This window comes from Electrophorus electricus, chromosome 7 (assembly GCF_013358815.1).
Source record: "Electrophorus electricus isolate fEleEle1 chromosome 7, fEleEle1.pri, whole genome shotgun sequence".
Taxonomy (NCBI): Eukaryota; Metazoa; Chordata; class Actinopteri; order Gymnotiformes; family Gymnotidae; genus Electrophorus; species Electrophorus electricus.
The window spans coordinates 18,244,102-18,263,513 of record NC_049541.1 but is presented as its reverse complement, the minus strand read 5'-3'; the positions used below and the strand labels follow the sequence as shown (position 1 = coordinate 18,263,513).

The 19,412-nt window shown below is 41.8% G+C and overlaps 1 protein-coding gene and 1 long non-coding RNA gene across 2 annotated transcripts; both read left to right on the top strand.

Annotated features, from left to right (window-relative positions):
* The first annotated feature begins 228 nt into the window (after positions 1-228).
* LOC118241743 (antigen WC1.1-like) lies at positions 229-17,773 on the top strand. The gene is made up of 15 exons (XM_035528547.1): positions 229-241; positions 334-432; positions 1,118-1,426; positions 1,562-1,876; positions 1,979-2,314; positions 2,575-2,901; positions 7,822-8,127; positions 8,250-8,321; positions 8,888-9,202; positions 9,564-9,716; positions 9,835-9,933; positions 11,200-11,262; positions 16,629-16,691; positions 17,280-17,357; positions 17,682-17,773. The coding sequence occupies exons 1-15, from the start codon at positions 229-231 to the stop codon at positions 17,771-17,773; spliced, it is 2,640 nt and encodes an 879-aa protein (XP_035384440.1).
* Positions 17,774-17,862: 89 nt separating this feature from the next.
* LOC118241672 lies at positions 17,863-18,257 on the top strand. The gene is made up of 3 exons (XR_004776299.1): positions 17,863-17,895; positions 18,015-18,068; positions 18,195-18,257. It is a non-coding gene; the product is annotated as an uncharacterized LOC118241672 (long non-coding RNA).
* The last annotated feature ends 1,155 nt before the right edge of the window (positions 18,258-19,412 follow it).

The following is a 19,412-nucleotide window of genomic DNA, read 5'->3' as shown; positions in this document are numbered from 1 at the left end:
TATTGTTCCTTCCTCTAGATGCTGCTCCTGGTATTCCAACCATGATCCTACCACCCTAAATCCTCCTCCTCCTCTCTCTCTCTCTCTCTCTCTCTCTCTCTCTCTCTCTCTCTACTTTAACAGACAGTGTGAGGCTGGTGAATGGTGGTAGTCGCTGTGCTGGCAGAGTGGAGGTTCTTCATGAAGGACAGTGGGGAACAGTGTGTAGTCATTGGTGGGATATTACAGATGCTGCAGTGGTGTGTAGAGAGCTGAGCTGTGGGGAGGCTGTAGATGCAGTACGTAATGCTCACTTTGGACCAGGATCAGGACCAATACTGAAGGGGTTTTCAGACTGTGAGGGATCAGAGTCTACACTGAATGAATGTTTCATTCGTCGTAATAATGCCTACTGTGAGTCTCATGCTGGAGATGCTGGAGTCATCTGTTCAGGTAAGCTGCAGCTGATCTTAATATTCACTCACCCATCACACCAGGTTGTACACATGCACTTGTATGTCTTTTAAAATTTTTGACTATTAAATATTAAACTCAGTAAATTGGTGTGTCCACTTATTGTTAGGAAAAATCTTAACTCTGAGGTATATAGATATTATAATATATAAAGTATTTAAATATTCTTTTGAATTTTGCTGTTTAGATATTTACAAATCTAATCTAAATGAATTTCCAACACAGCAACTTTATTGTTTACATTGTTTTGATGAAGGCACAAAACAATTCTAATTCAGATCTGTAAATTTAATCATATCTGTAAAATGTAAAATTTAAAACAATTTTTAATGACCTGTACCAGGTCTCTGGGAGAGTAAATTTACCCTATAGGAATATCGAGACATTATCTCTCAAATACTCATGTTTTGATGATGTATTTCAGTCTATGTGTGTTCACTTATACAAAGGCTCCTCACCGGTGCTTTGAGATAGTAAAGGTGTTTCAGGACTTTAAGAGGTGTTTAAAGACTTTGACCAGCAAGTTACAGATGTTGTTTGTTGAGACCTTCATTCATTATGAATTTTTTACTAATTCTGTCATTAGCAGAAATAATTTAGAAGGTGTATCATTGTTTTGTTCTGTGTTTAGTGTAGTTATTATTAAAACAATTTCAATGCACAGGTCAGAACACCAGACTTACCGACGGTCCTCACCTGTGCTCTGGGAGAGTGGAGGTACTTCATAAAGGGACCTGGACCACAGTGTGTGATGATGACTTTGACCAGCAGGATGCAGAGGTTGTGTGTAGAGAACGGGGCTGTGGGCTTCCTGTGAAGGTGCTGAGAGCAGCTGCTTTTGGCAGAGGGGAGGGCAAGGTGTGGCCAAAGGAGCTTCAGTGTAGAGGCAACGAATCTGAGATTTACTCCTGTCCAAGAACATCTTCACCCAAACACTGTTCCCATGACAGTGATGTGGGACTAATATGTTCAGGTTATATATCAATATTTATATATCTCTTGTGATTTACATACCCTTAATGTGGCCTGCTGTCCATTTGCATACGTGTATAATGACATTAAATATGAATGCAGTGTTGTTGCCATAAGATGTCAGATGTTTGTTCAGGTTACACAGCGGCACATCTGGTGAACGGCTGGGACTCCTGTTCTGGTCGAGTGGAGCTTCAGTACCTCAGTGACTGGGGCTCAGTTTGTGGTGATAGCTGGGATATGAGAGCTGCCAGTGTCCTCTGTGGGCAGCTGAAGTGTGGGAGTGCTGTGGCTGTGTTGGGGGCGGACTGGTTTGGGGAGGGGAGTGGCCACATCTGGGCTGATGTGTTTGTTTGTCATGGGAACGAGACACACCTGTCAGAATGTCCCATCTCATCATGGAGTCGAACAGCATGCTCTCATAAACAGGATGCTGGAGTCATCTGCAGTGGTGAGCTCTTCCACTCATGTTCACCACATTAGTGAAATTAATGATGTTTTGCATGCTAAAATAAGCTTATTAATTTACATGTTTAATTATATTCCCTTTCAGGTTCCTCTCAGGCCTTTCATGAGGGGCGAGTGCGGTTGTCTGGAGGGAAGGAGTGTGAGGGGCAGGTGGAGATTTACTTCATCCAGGACTGGTGGAGAGTTCTCCTGGACTCCCGGAGTGTGTCTGAGGCCTCTGTGGTCTGCAGACAGCTGGGTTGTGGTTCTGTGTTGAACTTCTCCAGCTCCTCTCCATCCAGTCCTGATCAACACATCCACATGTGTGTGACGGGTTTCAATTGTTCTGGGAGGGAAGCTCATCTGGGGAACTGCAGCAGTGCAAACCTCCTCAACCTTTCCTGCAGCTCCAGGGAACAGCTGTCAATCACCTGCTCTGGTATGTGTTACATTGACCTAAAATGTGTCCTTATTGTGTGATGATTTATGACATTTATCTCTTATTATCAAAAATAACAATCTGGAGTCATTATTTTGGTAAAACATTATTTAGGTAAAACAATTAACAAAACTACAAAGGTTAAACTGTCTTAACTATCTTGGACATTCAATTGTGCGATTGTGTATGTATACATGGTGTGCTGTATTTGCGTGCGTGCGTGTGTGTGTGTGTGTGTGTGTGTGTGTGTGTGTGTGTGTGTGTGTTTAACTCAGCCCACAGCTCTATCAGACTGGTTGGTTCTGGGGGAGACTGTGCAGGAAGGATGGAGGTTTTCCTCAACGGCTCTTGGGGGACAGTGTGTGATGACTCATGGGACATTGAGGATGCCCAGGTGGTGTGCAGGCAGCTGCAGTGTGGAGTGGCCCTCAGTGCCCACGTACCAGCCTGGTTTGGTCCTGGAACTGGGCCCATATGGCTGAATGAGGTGCAGTGTGATGGGAACGAGACGTCCATGTGGAACTGCAGGTATCAACTCTGTGGACAAGATGAGTGTGGACATAAAGAGGATGTAGGAGTGGTGTGTTCAGGTAAAGTGTGCTGACTGCTGCTGTTCTCAATCAGCCTGATGTGGCTGATTGTCTTTTAAAGTTCTGAATATAGTGATCACTAAAAAATAGGCTTGTCACAATCATGAATTTTTTTATCTTCATTAATTTTTGTATAAAATATGACAATTATTTAATTGTTTTTGTTCCAGTAAAATACGTCTAATAACACTGTAACAATGAACATAAGAAGAAGAAAAACATGGTATATTGGTACATACACATACACTTAAATTTGTAAATGGCTTTACAGTATGATACTATATTCAAGTTTCAAGTTTGGTTTATTTGTCACGTACATACGGTACAACTCGCAGTGAAATGGTTTGTGAGTGCTCTGTCCAAACTGAGGAAAGAAACAGGGGTGCATAAGGAAATATATATATACACAAAAAATATATACCAATGTACATACAATTTATGTATATATACACAATGTACAATGTATATATGGATATATGTGTATGTACACAATATACAATTCCAGCTTACAAATTTACAGATTTACAGTCACATGGTCCCCACAATTTATCAGTTGCCCTGATTCAGGGCCCGAATGACCTGTGGGAAGAAGCTCCTCTTCAGTCTCTCTGTATTGGTCTTCAGGGAGCGAAAGCGCTTCCCTGACCTCAACAGAGAGAAGATGGGTGGCATCCTTCACAGTCCTCCTGGCCTTGGTCTGGCACCGCTTGTAATAGATGGTCTGCAGGTCAGGAAGTTCCGTATGAGTGATGCGCTCTGCTGAACGCACCACCCTCTGGAGTGCTTGTCTGTCCTGCCTGGTGCTGTTCCCAAACCAGACTGTGATGTTCCTCATGAGGATGCTCTCAATAGTGCAGGTGTAGAAGTTCCGCAGTACCTTGGAGGGCAGTCTGAAGTCTCTGAGGCGGTAAAGACGCTGACGAGCCTTCTTAGCCAGGGAGTTGGTATGGCGGGACTAGGACAGGTCCTGCGAGATGTGAACTCCAAGGTACCTGAAACTGTCTATTCTCTCCACTATGGTTCCATTGATCCTCAAAGGTTGGTAGTGCCACTCCTGCTTCTTGCTGCAGTCCACAATCAGCTGCTTTGTCTTGCTGACGTTTAGGAGGAGATTATTTCCCTGGCACCAGTTTTCCAGGTGTTTAATCTCCTCCAGGTAGGCCCTCTCATTGTTCTCCAAGATCAGGCCCATATCGATGGTATCGTCAGCGAACTTGACAGTGATGGTGGAGCTGGAAGTGGCTGCGCAGTCGTAGGTGTACAGTGAGTAGAGCAGGGGGCTTAGGACACAACCCTAAGGAGCTCCAGTGCTGAGGGTGAGGGTGGATGAGGTGCAGTTGCCTACCCATACTGATTGTGGTCTGTCTGTTAGGAAGTTGGAGGTCCATTCGCACAGGGATGTATGCAGTCCTAGATCCTCCAACTTAGTAGTGAGTAGGGAGGGGATGATAGTGTTAAATGCTGAACTGTAGTCGACAAACAGCATTTTAACATAATTACCCCTCCCTTTGTCCAGGTGGGTCAGTGTGGTGTGGAGCAGATGTGCAATTGCATCATCAGTGGAGCGGTTGTGGCAGTATGCAAACCGCAGTGGGTCCATGGAGGCTGGCGTTGAAGAGGTCATGAAGTCTCTGACTAGCTTTTCAAAGCACTTCATCACGACTGATGTGAGGGCAATAAGGCGGTAGTCATTGAGGCCAGAGGGTCGAGGTTTCTTTGGGACAGGGGCGATTGAAGCTGGTTGGGACGGTACCGAGCCTCAGGGAAAGATTGAAGATGTCGGTGAATACCGGGGCTAGCTGGTCTGCACAGGCTTTGAGGACTCTCCCGCAGATACTGTCTGGTCCTACCGCCTTCCTGGTATTCACTCTTTTAAACACTCTCCGTGATGATGAGAGGGCGCTGTTCTATGGTGGGCTCTGCGTATGCGCCGTTGGCTGTGCCAATAGTACCATTAGCGTTGTTAGCATTAGCGATGCTAGATGTAGCATCGAAGCGAGTGAAGAATGTGTTTAGCTCGTTCGCCAGAGACTCATCCGCACTCATCAGTCCGGAGGGTGGGCTCCTGTAGTCCGTGATCATCCATAGTCCCTGCCACAGGGATCTAGAGCCACTCTGCTGGAACTGCGTCTCTAGTTTCCTCCCGTAGCGCTGCTTCGCCTCCCTCACGGCCCTGCGCACTCCGTATGCCGCAGACTTGTACTCGTGCATGTTCTTGCTGATGATACCCGCGTTGTAGGCAGCAGTGCGAGATTTCATGGTTTTGTCCACCCAGGGCTTCTGGTTGGGAAACTTCTTGATGGTGGCTTTTGGAATCGTATCGTCCACCAATTTCCCAATAAACCCTACTACTACCTCCGTAAACTTGCTGACATCGTTAGTGCTGTGTCGGAACATGTCCCAGTATATTGAAATTGTATAAATATTACATTGTGTTATTGTGTTGTGTTACTACATAGCTATGGTTATAAGTGGCTAGCCTTAAAATGTATACATTACCATGATGTTCTACATGGCTAACTTGCATTTACTTGACACTGGCTCTGAGTGAAAGCTTTAGCTGCTCAAGTGTTTGGAACTATGCTGGCTCATTATGGGAAATGTAGTACCTGTCGTTAATTTGTGTGGCGTTAATGCTTTGGTTGTGTAGCTAGATCTGCTCAGCAATCCGGGCAGAAAGCATTAAGGCTTTTTGACTTTTTACCCATATGATTATACTGGGTCATGGGAACATTTTACTGAGTCACTTGCTACATCATTTCTAGTGATACCCCTGTTAAATATCAATTTTGAGGGAACAGTAGTTGTTATCGAATGAGTAATTGCTAAGGGAAAATGCAGCAACTGGGTACTCTCTGAGTGTTTTTTCTGTCTGTTTGGACACTCGAGGCATTATTCCTGTTTGAACTTTTGGATATCGGTAGATGATGTCAACTTTATGCACCTAATACTGGATTTTATTCCAGTGAAGCTATCCCACTGTTATGAACACCTGGAACCACACTCCCCCCCCTCACTGATATATTTGGTTTGTTTGCCAGAGTACTAATTACACACCTGATAACTATTCTCCTCATTACTCCCCCTATTTAAGCTCCCCTCCCTCACACTCTCTTTGTGAAGTATTGCCATTCCCATGTTGCATACCGAGCCTTCCATATACGTGTTTGTCTTCCTGGTTTCCGTATCCTGCCTGTGTTTCAGACCTCGTCTCCTCCATGACCCCTGGTTGTCTGTTGATTCTGCCCCACGTTTTTGACCTCAGATCCACCTGACTACGAGTACCCACCTGACTCCTCTAACCTGCCCCGTTTCTTCAATAAAACCTCTAGCAACTGGATCCTCTCTCTCGTGTGTGTGTGCATTCATAACACCCACAGTGGTGGAGGAGGAGGCTGAGGAGGGATCGGAAGTAAAGGAGGGACAAAAGAGGAGACCTACATGCTAAGCTACATGCTAAACCACACAGACCAGCTTTAAGAATGTCAATTTCCCAACCAGAGGCAATAATATACTGGACCAAATCTACACTAACATCACGGGGGTTTACAAAGCTGCAGCATCCGCGCAGCTCAGCATGTCTGAACACATTGTGCTAGAATGGACCCCTACCTACAAACCTCTCATCTGTAGAGGCATTACAATTATTACAGAGTACAAATGCAGCTAGATCCTGACCAGCAGATGATTGAGCACTACCTGACTCCCTGAACAAGCATTAAATGATCATTTCTGGCTATTTTCAACCTCTCACTTATCTGCCTGTAGGGGGGAATTGTTCCACAGATGATGCCATAGTGCTCCACACAGCCCTGTCTCACCTAGAATCTCCTAACATATGGTGGTGAGAATAGGGGACTATGCATCATCTCTGCTCCTCCTAAATACAGGTGCACTGTAGGAATGTGTACTTAGCCTGATCCTCTTCTTCCTTTTCATACGACTGCACCCCCATCCCTGCTTCCAACACTATTGTGAAGTTCACAGATGACACCACAGTAATAGGTCTCATAAAGAATAATGAGACTCACCACAGAGAGGAGATCCATTACATAGCCAGATGTTCCTCAAGCAACAATCTAGTACTGAACACTACCAAGACCAAAGAGTTCATTGTGTGTTACAGAACAACCAGAAGAACAGGGCATGCTCCATTATTCATAGAATGGAGTGTGTGGACAACATAAAAGTACCTGGGACTCCACATTACGGCCAGCCTTACATTGGCATTGAACACATCCCACTTGGTGACGAAGGTCCAGTAAAAGCGCTTTCTCCTGAGGAGGCTCAAGCAGGCTGGACTCTCCTCCAAACGTCTATAGAAGCACCATTTGAAAGTTTTCTCTGTCTCTATGACTGTATGGTATGCCAGCTGTACAGCACAAGACAGGAAGGACTTGGCCCAGGTGGTGACAATAGCAGGATGCCCACTTTCCGACCTGAACTCAGGATCGTGGAATTGCGGGATACCCGCTCCCCGACCTGAACTCAGCGTATGCTGGCCACCTCCAGAAGATGGCCTGCGGCACCAAGACCACAGACTATTTGTTACCTGCCTTTTGGATGGAGATTTCCATCAATAAAAACTCAGACCAGTAGAAAAAGGAACAGCTTTATACCCAAAGCTGTGAACTCCATCACTTCATCTGTACAGACCCACCCGTCTAGACACTGTGACACACTTCTCTCGGACCCTTGCACATGCACCTAAGTTGCACATTACTGTACTTTTTATTTACACTTGCAACTTACTGCTGTCTGCTGCTATAATTGATTATGTTTTTGTTTATTTGTGCTGTCGCGTATCTTTTAACGTGGTTCATGTTGAGAGTACAGTGCAGGATTTCATTGTACTATATGCAATGACAACAGTGTTCATTCATTCATTTAATAGTTTTCATCTTTCTCTCACCTCACCAGAATTCAAAGATATGAGACTCAGTGAGGGTTGTAAAGGGAATCTGGAAGTGTTCTACAATGGAACCTGGGGGAATGTGTGTGTGAATGGGATGAGTGAAGAAACAGCAAGTTTGGTCTGTCGAGAGCTGAACTGTGGAAGAACAGGCAGTGAGTCCCAATCCAGAGCAAGAGTGGAATCATCTCCTAACTGGCTGGATCAGGTGAAATGTAGGAAACATGACTCCACTCTGTGGCACTGCCCATCTGAACCCTGGGGGCAGAACAGTTGTGAAAATCACAATGAGGTGGCTCACATTACCTGTTCAGGTAAGCAGATTCTCTCTCCAGTTTGTACTGGTTTTATGTACTTTTATATGGTGACGACCATATAACAGCTGTATAGATTTGTTGCTCTTGGAAGTCCAATCTCTATTTTGTTCTACACACAGGAGAGAGAAATGATAGTGTGCAGCAAAGTCATGTGAAATGCTCCTCCTCTTCCTCCCAGAGCCAGTGCTCCAGTAAGGACTCTCACACAAAGAAGGTCCACATTTGACTCAGGAGAGCATTATTCAAGTTCAAGTTCAAGTTTGGTTTATTTGTCACATACATAGTCATACACAGTATAACTCGCAGTGAAATGGTGGAGAGTGCTCTGTCTAAACTGAGGAAAAGAAAACAGGGGTGCATAGAAAAAAATATATATATGCAAGATAAATATATATATTCTATGTATGTACAAAATATATTAACAATGTATGTACAATATATGTATATCATGATTATATACACAATGTACAATGTATATGGTTGGGTATATATGTACATATTGGGTTGGGTATATATGGTTGGGTATATATTATTCACAAATGCTACAAGTGTCAATCCTCTCATCATGATCAGTAATAGACTCTGAATCAGACATGTTCAAATGACAGTACAAATCCATCATTATAGCTAAAGTTGTCAGTGCAGCTTTGGCTCCTAATGTTTTATGTTTGTGTGTGTGTGTGTGTGTGTGTGTGTGTGTGTGTGTGTGTGTGTGTGTGTGTGTTTGTGTGTGTGTGTGTGTGTATGTGTGAGGTAGATCACCTGCCTCTCAGGCTGAGGGGAGCAGAGAGAAGTTGCTCTGGGAGGCTGGAGGTTTATCATAACGCTGCGTGGGGCTCCATCTGTGATGATCAGTGGGACATCAGGGATGCTGAGGTGGTCTGCAGACAGCTGGGCTGTGGGAAGGCACTGAGGGCTGATGGCAGTGCTGCCTTTGGTGCTGGTGAAGGGGTGATCTGGCTGAACAGAGTGAAGTGCAGAGGGGATGAGATTCACCTGTGGGACTGCAGTTATTCTCTGAAGAACCACACTGACTGCTCCCACAAAGAGGATGCTGGAGTCACCTGTGCAGGTCAGAGGATTTTGCTTGATTCTGGGGTTTCAAGTTCCATGCAAAAATATTTTCTCCGCCTGATAATAATCTGCAAAAAGGTTATTTTCATTGTCATTTTGGCTAATGAGAGTTAAATCAATTAGTGCTTAATTTCTGTCCAAATTCCTGGAGAACGTGAACATGTATTTTGAATGTCTGGTTGTTCTGCTTTTATATTGACAGACCCTTATATGTCTCCTCCTACTATACCCAGAACAATCACAAGCACCTCCACCATTACAGGTTCACTCTTTGTCTCTTAGTCATTTTCATAAGTGACTGTGGAAACATTATTCCTTGTTCTTCAGAGTTGTTGTTTTTTTGTATTTTTTCTTTCCAGATGTTCAGAAGACATCCAGTCCTCTACAAACTGAATCAGCAGCTGTTCTGTGCACCACCCCTACAGTGGTTCTGCTGGTACTGGGAGTGCTGCTCTTCCTGGCCTTAGTGCTTCTCTCTGGGCTGGTTTACCAGAACAGAGTGCTCAGGAGAGGTGGGACACATTCACACATCATCTACAGTCCAGTTTCTGGACATTCTCTGAACATCATTAGTCCTTGAGTCTGTCTGTCTTCTGTAGTGACACCATGTTTCTGTCTGTCTCCATCCAGTGATCTCTAAGAGGAGGCGTAAGACTCTGCCTGAGGCAGTCTATGAGGAGATCAACCGCAGATACATCAATAAAAGAACCCATGTCTCCACTCGAAGGGGTGGGTGATGTTTGTGGAGTCTTCAAAATGAGGCTTACTGAATTATATTTATATTATAATTGAGAGGTTTCTTCCAAATAATTAAATAACCAATCACATCTGAATGCATGCCCAGTGATCAAAACAATATTTAATTACCAAAATTATTTGTAATTTATTATGCAGCGCAAATAATAAGACAATTATATAATTATATATGAAATGCTCCACAAGTCTGTGTGTGTGTGTGTGTGTGTGTGTGTGTGTGTGTATGTGTGTATTTGTGTGTGTGTATGTGTGTGTGTGTGTGTCTTCATCACCATGCACCGACCTCATTAACCAGTTATGTCACACCTGTCTGTCATTATCTTTCTTGATAGTGTGCGTATTTAAGGTCCTGTTTTAAGTATGTCTTTTGTTGGCATTTGACATCTTGTTACATTTGTGTCCTGTTATCACAGTTTTCACATCCTGCCTCTGCCTCGCGACGTTACCTATAAAATAATGAGAGAGAGAGAGAGAGAGAGAGAGAGAGAGATAAAGAGAACATTGTGTGTGTGTGTGTGTGTGTGTGTGTGTGTGTGTGCGTGTGTGCGCGTGCGTGCGTGCGTGCGTGCATGTGAGCTTAGTTGTGTTTGAGAAATAGTGGGACTAAAATGGTAATAAAAGCATTTGGACAAATGAGAGAGAGATTGTGTGTTTGTTATTCCAGATGCTTTGGAATTTTCTGAGCTGCACAAATAGTAATAAAATAATGTAAAATAATAGGAGCCAGTGGGTGAAAAGAGCGTTGAATGTGAATTAGAGTAAATGTGTCTTTGGCTGCATGTGAGGAGTGTGGTAATTCTGCTGATAATCATCTATTAAGCAGGGGAAGCTCAACTATATTATTCCTGTACACCTTTAGTTTAGGTACAGGATGAGAAAACCACAGAGCAGCAGGTGTGTGTAGAGAGAAAGAGAGAGAGAGAGAGAGAGAGAGAGAGAGAGAGAGAGAGAGAGAGAGAGAGAGAGAGCGAGAGAGAGAGAGAGAGAGAGAGAGAGCAGAGGGAGGGAGAGAGTGTGTAAGTGAGAGAAACTGTGTGTGTGTGTGTGTGTGTGTGTGTGTGTGTGTGTGTGTGTGTGTGTGTCTTCTGGTGTGGGGTCTTAGGCTGCCCTCTACTGGCTGCAGTGTTATTATTTCCATCTTCTTGTATCCAACCCAGTTGATTATGACCACATGAGACAGTTTGTGCTTGATTTGGTGTTCTGTACCTGTCACTTGACTGTTCTGCTCTCCTCTAACAGGAAGTGTCCTTTCTGAATCCCAGCATTCAGGATATGAGGATGTGGATCAGGAGTTTGTCTCAGGTAACAGGGCCACTGCATGTGTGTGTCAAATTGGATCTCATTTAGAAACATTACACTGATGGATAAGAAATAAAATCATTTATTATTAAAACTCACTTAGCTGAACCTTAGTTATAATATTCTGTCATGAATGATTACAGAAAATGTAAAATTTTACATAGCACATGTACATGCTAATGTAATGCTAATGTGCTGGTATTTTCCTCTATATCTCCTCTATAACAGAGGAGATGACAGAGAACTATGATGATGTTATTACCACTGGACTAAACCCAAACATTACAGCAAGTAAGATTTTAATACAAGGCCATTTATGTCAAATGGAAGCACTGAATCAGCACATTAGGTTGTGTAATGTAACACATATTTTATTGATATCAGTATCATATGTCTTGTCCTGTTGGTATAGTGGCTACACCAGAAGACTGTAATGATGCTGGAACAAAATGTTACAGAAAGTAAATATTTTTTTTAAATGTAGAAACTGTAATGCTGTAAATATATGGGTTTCATTATATTTTAACATCATAACTGATCTTTGCCTGTTGGTGTAGTGGACACACCAGAGAACAGTGATGACATCATCACTGCTGGACAGGACGTAGGAGGTGTAAATGGTGAGTGGCTTCCCTTGTTGTGTCCTCCACTACATTCCACCTGTATGGTGGAGTCAGTGTGTCAAATCAAGAACACAGGCAGCACAGTGAAAACATGGTCACATTAGTGATGACATGACATGGAAATGTAATAATAATGATGCATGACAGAGGGCTCCTATTTATATATCAACTACAATCTCCCTTCACTTATATAACAAGTGCACCAATATTTATACAAGTGGAGACGATTGAGACAGTACTGGAGTTCAGTGTTATCTACATCTGTCTAATAGTGTCCTACAAATGCTGCGTCTGTCTAAGTGTGAGCTACAAATGATGTGTCTGGTACCTTGAATCATGCAGATGCTTAAAAATAAAACAGAGCTGGTTGTCATAAATGACAATAGACTACATTTTATTCTTAAGATATTTCATTCGAGGCACAGTATTTGTACATCTTCATATATTATATTTCTTGGGAATCATCAATTTAAATTAATGCTGACATCACTGTAGCATGTCATGCATTTTCTGAGCACAGTGGTGGTGATTAGATAAACACAGACAATTTCTCTTTTAATCCATAAATAAATAAATAGATTAATCAATTCATTCATTCATTCATTAACATTTTGCAAGCAGTTTTAATATGTGTAAATAAAAAAATTAAAATTTATTTAAAAAACATTCAGTGTTCTCTTTTTACAGACTATGAGGACATGAAGGAGGAGTCTTAGAAAGAGATGATTCATGTGACGGAGAGACCACACCAAGTGCCTTTCCTCAGAAAATTACATTTGAACTTCAAACTCAAAAAATAATTTGTAACATTTTATCACAATATGTAACATTTATAAAGTTTATTTCAGCTTTCAACTGTGTTTTTTCACACCTAGGGGTAAAAATACCTTCTAAAGTTACTTTTGCAGCCAAGTGTCACCAATTATTTTCACATTTTTAAAAATGATAGTACAATCAAAGCTGACATGCCTTATCTCATGCATCTCACTTGTAATTCTATTGAAATAAACATGTTGTCACGCTCCCTAGTCCGAACTCCGACTCCCAGCATTCACCTGTTGCCACCTCTCCTGTCACTATTTCTATTTCCACCAAACATCAAATACTCATCTGCTCTGCGTCCCTGGATTACTGATTATTCTCAGATGTTTCTCATTAGTTCTGTCTATTTACACCTGTCCATTTCCCTGTCTTCTTTGCGAAGTATTATCATGCCGTGTATGTGTTTACCGAGCGTTTCTCTCTCTCTCTCTCTCTCTCTCTCTGCGGTATTACGACTTGTTCTGTTTTTAGATTATCGTCTCAGTCTTGTCCCGAGGTGGTTTGTTTTCACATCTGCGAACCACATCTAGTTCGAGACACATGTTATGTTATACAAGATTTCACATTTACTCGTTCTGAAAACATTTTGTATGTGCCATTAGAGGTCTAAACTTACATTTTCTGTAATTCTCAAGATTCTTAGCAAGCTAGTAAATAGCAAATAGCCGAAATAAAAGTAATGCTTGTCGTAAAACGTTCCCTACTTATCTTGGTCTGTGCTATTTAGCAGTCACCTCATAAGAATACACCTGCAATAACACATTTAAAGTTTTGAAAAATTATATATAAAAATAGAAAATTTCAGAGAGACTTTATTGTCATTTCAGCTATATACACGTACACAGCAAAAACGAGACAATGTTCCTCCAAGACCATGGTGCAACACAAAACAACAGTGCAACAGACAACACGCTACACAAGTGCAAACAATCCAATGCAGTGTAAAAATGTCAAACAATAAATAAACAATAAAATACAGGACCAATACAAAAATACAAAAGTAATAGAGAGTGCAATTATTTAGTCCAGTACACAGTACTGAGATTATGTAAAGTGAGTTGTGCATAGGAGTCAGTGACATGCTATACTGAACATAGCAGTCACCGGTAGCAGTGAGAACAGTTCAGAGTACAGTGCTGGTTTAGTACAGTACTCTAGCAGCAAGTAGGATAATGTGCAAGGCTGCAACAGGAGTGCATATTTTTTGTGTGAAGTTCAACTTCAGCACTAGTCCGATGCAAAACAATGTGTGAGTGTGTGTATGGATATGTATGTATGTATGTATGTATGTGTGTGACTGTGTATAAGCATGTGTGTATGTGTTCGTGTATAAAAGTGCCTATTTTTGGAATCTGAACTGGAATTGGAGTTAGCCAGAGTTCAGGAGTCTAATGGCTTCTGGGAAGAAGATGTTGCACAGTCTGGAGGTGCGGGACTGGATGCTGCGGTACCTTCTTCCAGATGGCAAAAGGGTGAACAGTTCATGTGAGGGGTGTGTGGGGTCTTTCACAATGTTGGTGGCTTTTCGGATACAGCGTGTTGTGTAGATGTCTGTGATGGAGGGAAAAGAGACCCCAGTGATCTTCTCAGCTGTTCTCACTATTCTCTGGAGGGTCTTGCGGTCAAAGGCGGTGCAGTCCTAAAACCAGGTATTGATGCAGCTGCTTAGGATGCTCTCTATAGTACCTCTATAGAAGGTAGAGAGGATGGGTGATGGGAGATGGGCTTTCCTCAGCTTCCAAAGGAAGTAAAGACATTGCTGGGCTCTCTTGCTGGGCTCTCTTTGGTGTTCAGGGCCCAGGTGAGGTTCTCCGCTAAGTGAACACCAAGGAACTTGATGTTCTTGATGATCTCCACTGAGGAGCTGTTGATGGCAATCGGGGAGTGATCTCGCCTTGTTCTCTTGAAGTCAACAACCATTTCTTTTGTCTCGTCAACATTTAGATACAGGTTGTTGACCTTACACCAGCTCACCAGATCTCGCACCTCCTCTCTGTATGTTGACTCATCGTCCTTGTTGATGAGACCCACCACAGTCATGTCATCAGTGAACTTGATGATATGATTCGAACTGTGCATTGCTGCACAGTCATGAGTCAGCAGTGTGAACAGCAGAGGGCTGAGTACGCTGCCCTGGGGAGCACCAGTACTCAATGTGGTGGTGTTGGAAGTGTTGCTCCCAATCCAGACTGACTGAGGTCTACCAGTCAAGAAATCCAGGATCCAGTTGCAGAGGGAAGTGTTCAAGCCCTGTCAACTTTCCAATCGGATGCTGAGGAACAAAGATGTTGAATGCTGATCTGAGAACCTATGAACAGCATTCTTACATAGGTGCCCTTATTATCCAGATGTGTGAGTGTGGTGGAGATGGCATCATCTGTAGAGCGGTTAGAGCGCTATGCGAAGTGCAGGGGGTCCAGAGAAGGGGGAAGCTGGGTCTTGATGTGTCTCATGACGAGTCTCTTGAAGCACTTCATGATGATGGATGTGAGTGCGACGGGACGGTAGCCATTGAGACATGACACCGTGGGCTTCTTAGGCACGGGGATGATGGTGGTAGTCTTGAAGCACGCTGGGACAATGGTGCAGCTCAGAGAGATATTGAAAATGTCTGTCAGGACATCTGCAAGCTGGTCAGCACATTCTCTGAGCACACGACCCGGGATGTTGTCTGGTCCAGCAGCTTTCCGTGGGTTAACTCCACGCAGAGTATGCCTCACATCAGCCGCAGTCAGGCACAGCACCTGGCCATTTTGTAGAGGGATGGACTTTTCCACTGCAACGTTGTTCTGTGCTTCAAACCGTGCATAGAAATCATTCAGTGCATCTTGGAGGGTGGCATCACTGTCACAGGAAGGTGATGTTTTTCTGTAGTTAGTAATGGCCTAAATGCTCTCCCACATGCGCCGTGTGTCACCAATGTCTTTGAAGTGTCCATGGATCCTCTGTGCGTGTGCATGCTTTGCTTCCTTGATTGCACGTGATAGTTTGGCTCTCGCTTTTCTGAGAGCCTCTCTGTCACCTGCTCTGAAGTCTGAGTCATGGGTCCTCAGTAGCATGCGCCCCTCAGCAGTCATCCATGGCTTCTGGTTGGGGTGTGTGATGATGGTCTTGGAGACAGTAACATCATCAATGCACTTGCTGATGTAGCCAGTCACTGATGCTGTATACTCCTCCAGGTTAACAGTGTTACCGTCAGTAGCAGCCTCCTTGAATGTGATCCAAGTCATCTGCTCAAAACAGTTCTGAAGAGTAGAGATGGCTCCTGCTGGCCAGGTTCTCACCTGCTTCAGAAGTGGTTTCAACTGTCAATTTACCTGAGCACAAATCATAATTTCATGTTAACATGCCTGTCTGTTATAGCTACCTACAGTGTAGCCTAATGTATGCAACCAGTTAAAATATTTCATTGTTGATGGGTAGTTTCATTGTACATGATTTCATCTTTTAGCGCTGAGAAACAGTAAGTAATGTGCCGTGAGCGAGGAATTTACCCCTTCAAGACGTTCAGTGCTATTTACTAAAAAAAAGTATTTTCATTTTATAATATTTTAAGTAGCAGCTTATAATTTAATTCTATACACTCTGTACATCTCTGTACACCCTGGAAAGCAGTGTCCCCAAATTTCTATTTTGTGTGTGTGTGTAATGCATGCATAGTTGTGTGTGAGGGACAGGAGGAGAAAAGGAGAGAATGGAGGAGAGAATAAGTATGTGTGTGTGTGTGTGTGTGTGTGTATGCACATTTGCACACTTGTCACTGTATGTATCTGCTGGTGTGTGGTGTCTTAGATTGCTTTCTACTGGCTGCAGTGTTATTATTTCTATCTTCCTGTAACCAGCCCAGATCATTATGATCACATGAGTCAGTTGGTTGATTTGGTGTTCTGTACCTGTCACATGACTGTTCTTCGCCTCTAACAGGAAGTGTCCTTTCTGAAGCCCAGCATTCAGAATATGAGGATGTGGATCAGGAGTTTGTTTTAGGTAACAGGGCCGCCACATGTGTGTCAAATGTATTATTAAAACTCACCTAGCAGAACTTTATTTATAATATTCTGCCATGAATGGTTAGAGAAAATGTAAAATTTTACCTAGCATGAAATATTTATTTGTTCTTTTAGATTTCCACTTTGTCTCATATGAGCCTATCTGGTAGTGTGTGTTCCTCTTTGTTAGATAAATGAGAGCTTCTCTGTCTCAGAGTCTGATTTACTGCACTGTTTAACATTTTATTCATCTGTAGATCAGAAGATGTTTTGCAGAAGTGCTTCCCCCATATTTTAACCAGAGTCACATGCAGTAGTTTACAAAAGACCTATCACAGAATGACTGTTTGTACATCATTCTCATTACAGCAGTTTGTTTTAAGTTGTGTAAAAAACAAAGTCATCAATTTTTTCCAGAAAAGTCTGTGACTGTGGACCAGCCTGAGTATTACGATGATGTCACCACCATCGGTGACCTCATAAGTGAGTTCCTTTATTAACTGATCATGTGATTCTACTTCCTTAAACCAAACTATGAAAAGATGGCTGGACTGTTTTAAAGACAGTCTGCTTTTATTGAACTTAGGTGACATAGAAAGACAGGACATACCAGAGAACTACGATGATGTCATCACTGCTGGACCCAGCCCTGATATTGTAGCAGGTGTGGTTCTGTATTGGGGATTGTCTGTCAGACAGAACAAACATTCTTACTACAAACCCATAACTGTTCATTTGTTTGGTGTGAATACAAGTCTGAATTTGTATGGGGAGCACTTTTATATTCAATCATCATTAAAAACTGAGATCACAAATAAAATAAAAATTAATAAATAACCAAAGAAATAAATCAATAAAAAAGAAGAGAATCATTAAATAATCTGTAAATGAATGATGCTTGTGCTACTTTTATGGAGCTTTTCTATGTTTTAAGAGCTGCCAGCTCAGTAACATCTGTGTGTCTCGGTACATCTGTGTTTTGGTGTAGAGGACGTATCTGAGAATTATGATGATGTCATTACTGATGATCAGAACGCTGCTGTTGTGAGAGGTATGACTAGTATTGTTACAAGATTGTAGCCTCATACATAAAAGCAGTTAATAAAATAAATGCTAATGTACTGGTATTTTCCTCTATATCTCCTCTACAGAGAATTATGATGATGTTTTTACCACTGGACCAAACCCAAACATTACAGCAAGTAAGATTTTAATACAAGGCCATTTATGTCAAATGCAAGCACTGAATCAGAACAATAGGTTGTAATGTAAAACATATTTTATTGATATCAGTATAATATGTCTTCTCCTGTTGGTATAGTGGCCACACCAGAAGACTGTAATGATGCTGCAACAAACCCAAATTTTACAGAAAGTAAGTTTTTTTTTTTTTTTTTTAAATGTATAGACTGTAATGCTGTAAATATATATTTATATTATAAAACATTATATATAGTCGTTATATTTTAACATCATAATTGATCTTTGCATGTTGGTGTAGTGGACACACCAGAGAACAGTGATGACATCATCACTGCTGGACAGGACGTAGGAGGTGTAAATGGTGAGCGGCTTCCCTTGTTGTGTCCTCCACTACATTCCACCTGTATGGTGGAGTCGGTGTGTCAAATCAAGAACACAGGCAGCACAGTGAAAACATGGTCACATTAGTGATGACATGAGATGGAAATGTAATCATGTTGATGCATGACAGAGGGCTCCTATTTATATATCAACTACAGTCTCCCTTCACTTATATAACAAATGTACTAATATTTATACAAGTGGAGACGATTGAAACAGTACTGGAGTTCAGTGCCATCTACATCTGTCTAGTCGGGTCCTACAAATGCTGCGTCTGTCTAAGTGTGATCTACAAATGATGTGTCTGGTACCTTGAATCATGCAAAGGCTTAAAACTAAAACAGATCTGAATGTCATAAATGATAATAGGCTACATTTTATTCTTAAGATATTTTATTTAAGGCACAGTATTTGTACATCTTCATATATTATATTTCTTGGATAAACACTGAAGCAATTTCTGTTTTACTCACTCATTAACATTTAACAAGCTGATTTAATATGTTTAATACAAAAATAAAATATTTTAAGCTATTTTAAGATTTTAAAAAGAAAGATTTCAATGTACTCTTTTTAGACTATAAGGACATGAAGGAGGAGCCTCAGAAAGAGATGAATCACATGACGAAGAGACCATACCAAGTGCCTTTCCTCAGGAAATTACATTTGAACTTCTTCAAACTCAAAAAATGATTTCTAGCATTTTTCACAATATGTAACATTTTATACATTGTTTATTTCAGCTTTCAGCTGGAATCACACCCAGGTATAAAAATACCAAAGTTTCTTTCGCAGCCAAGCGTCACCAATTGTTTCTCAACATTTTTAAAAATGGTAATATGTAGTACATAATCAAAGCTGAAAAGCTTTATCTCATGTATCTCACTTGTTCTTCTATTGAAATAAACACGTCATCTTTTGCAAGATCTCCACATTTAATCATTCTGAATACTATTAGAGGCCTAAACTTCCATTTTCAATTCTCAACATCTTAGCAGCCTAGTAAATTAACAAATAAACAAATAGCCTAAATAAAACTAATGTTTATTGGAAAAGGCTCCCTATTCCTTTTTAATCTGTACTACTTAGGAGTCGCATCATATAAATACACATAAAATGAAACATTTAATGTTTT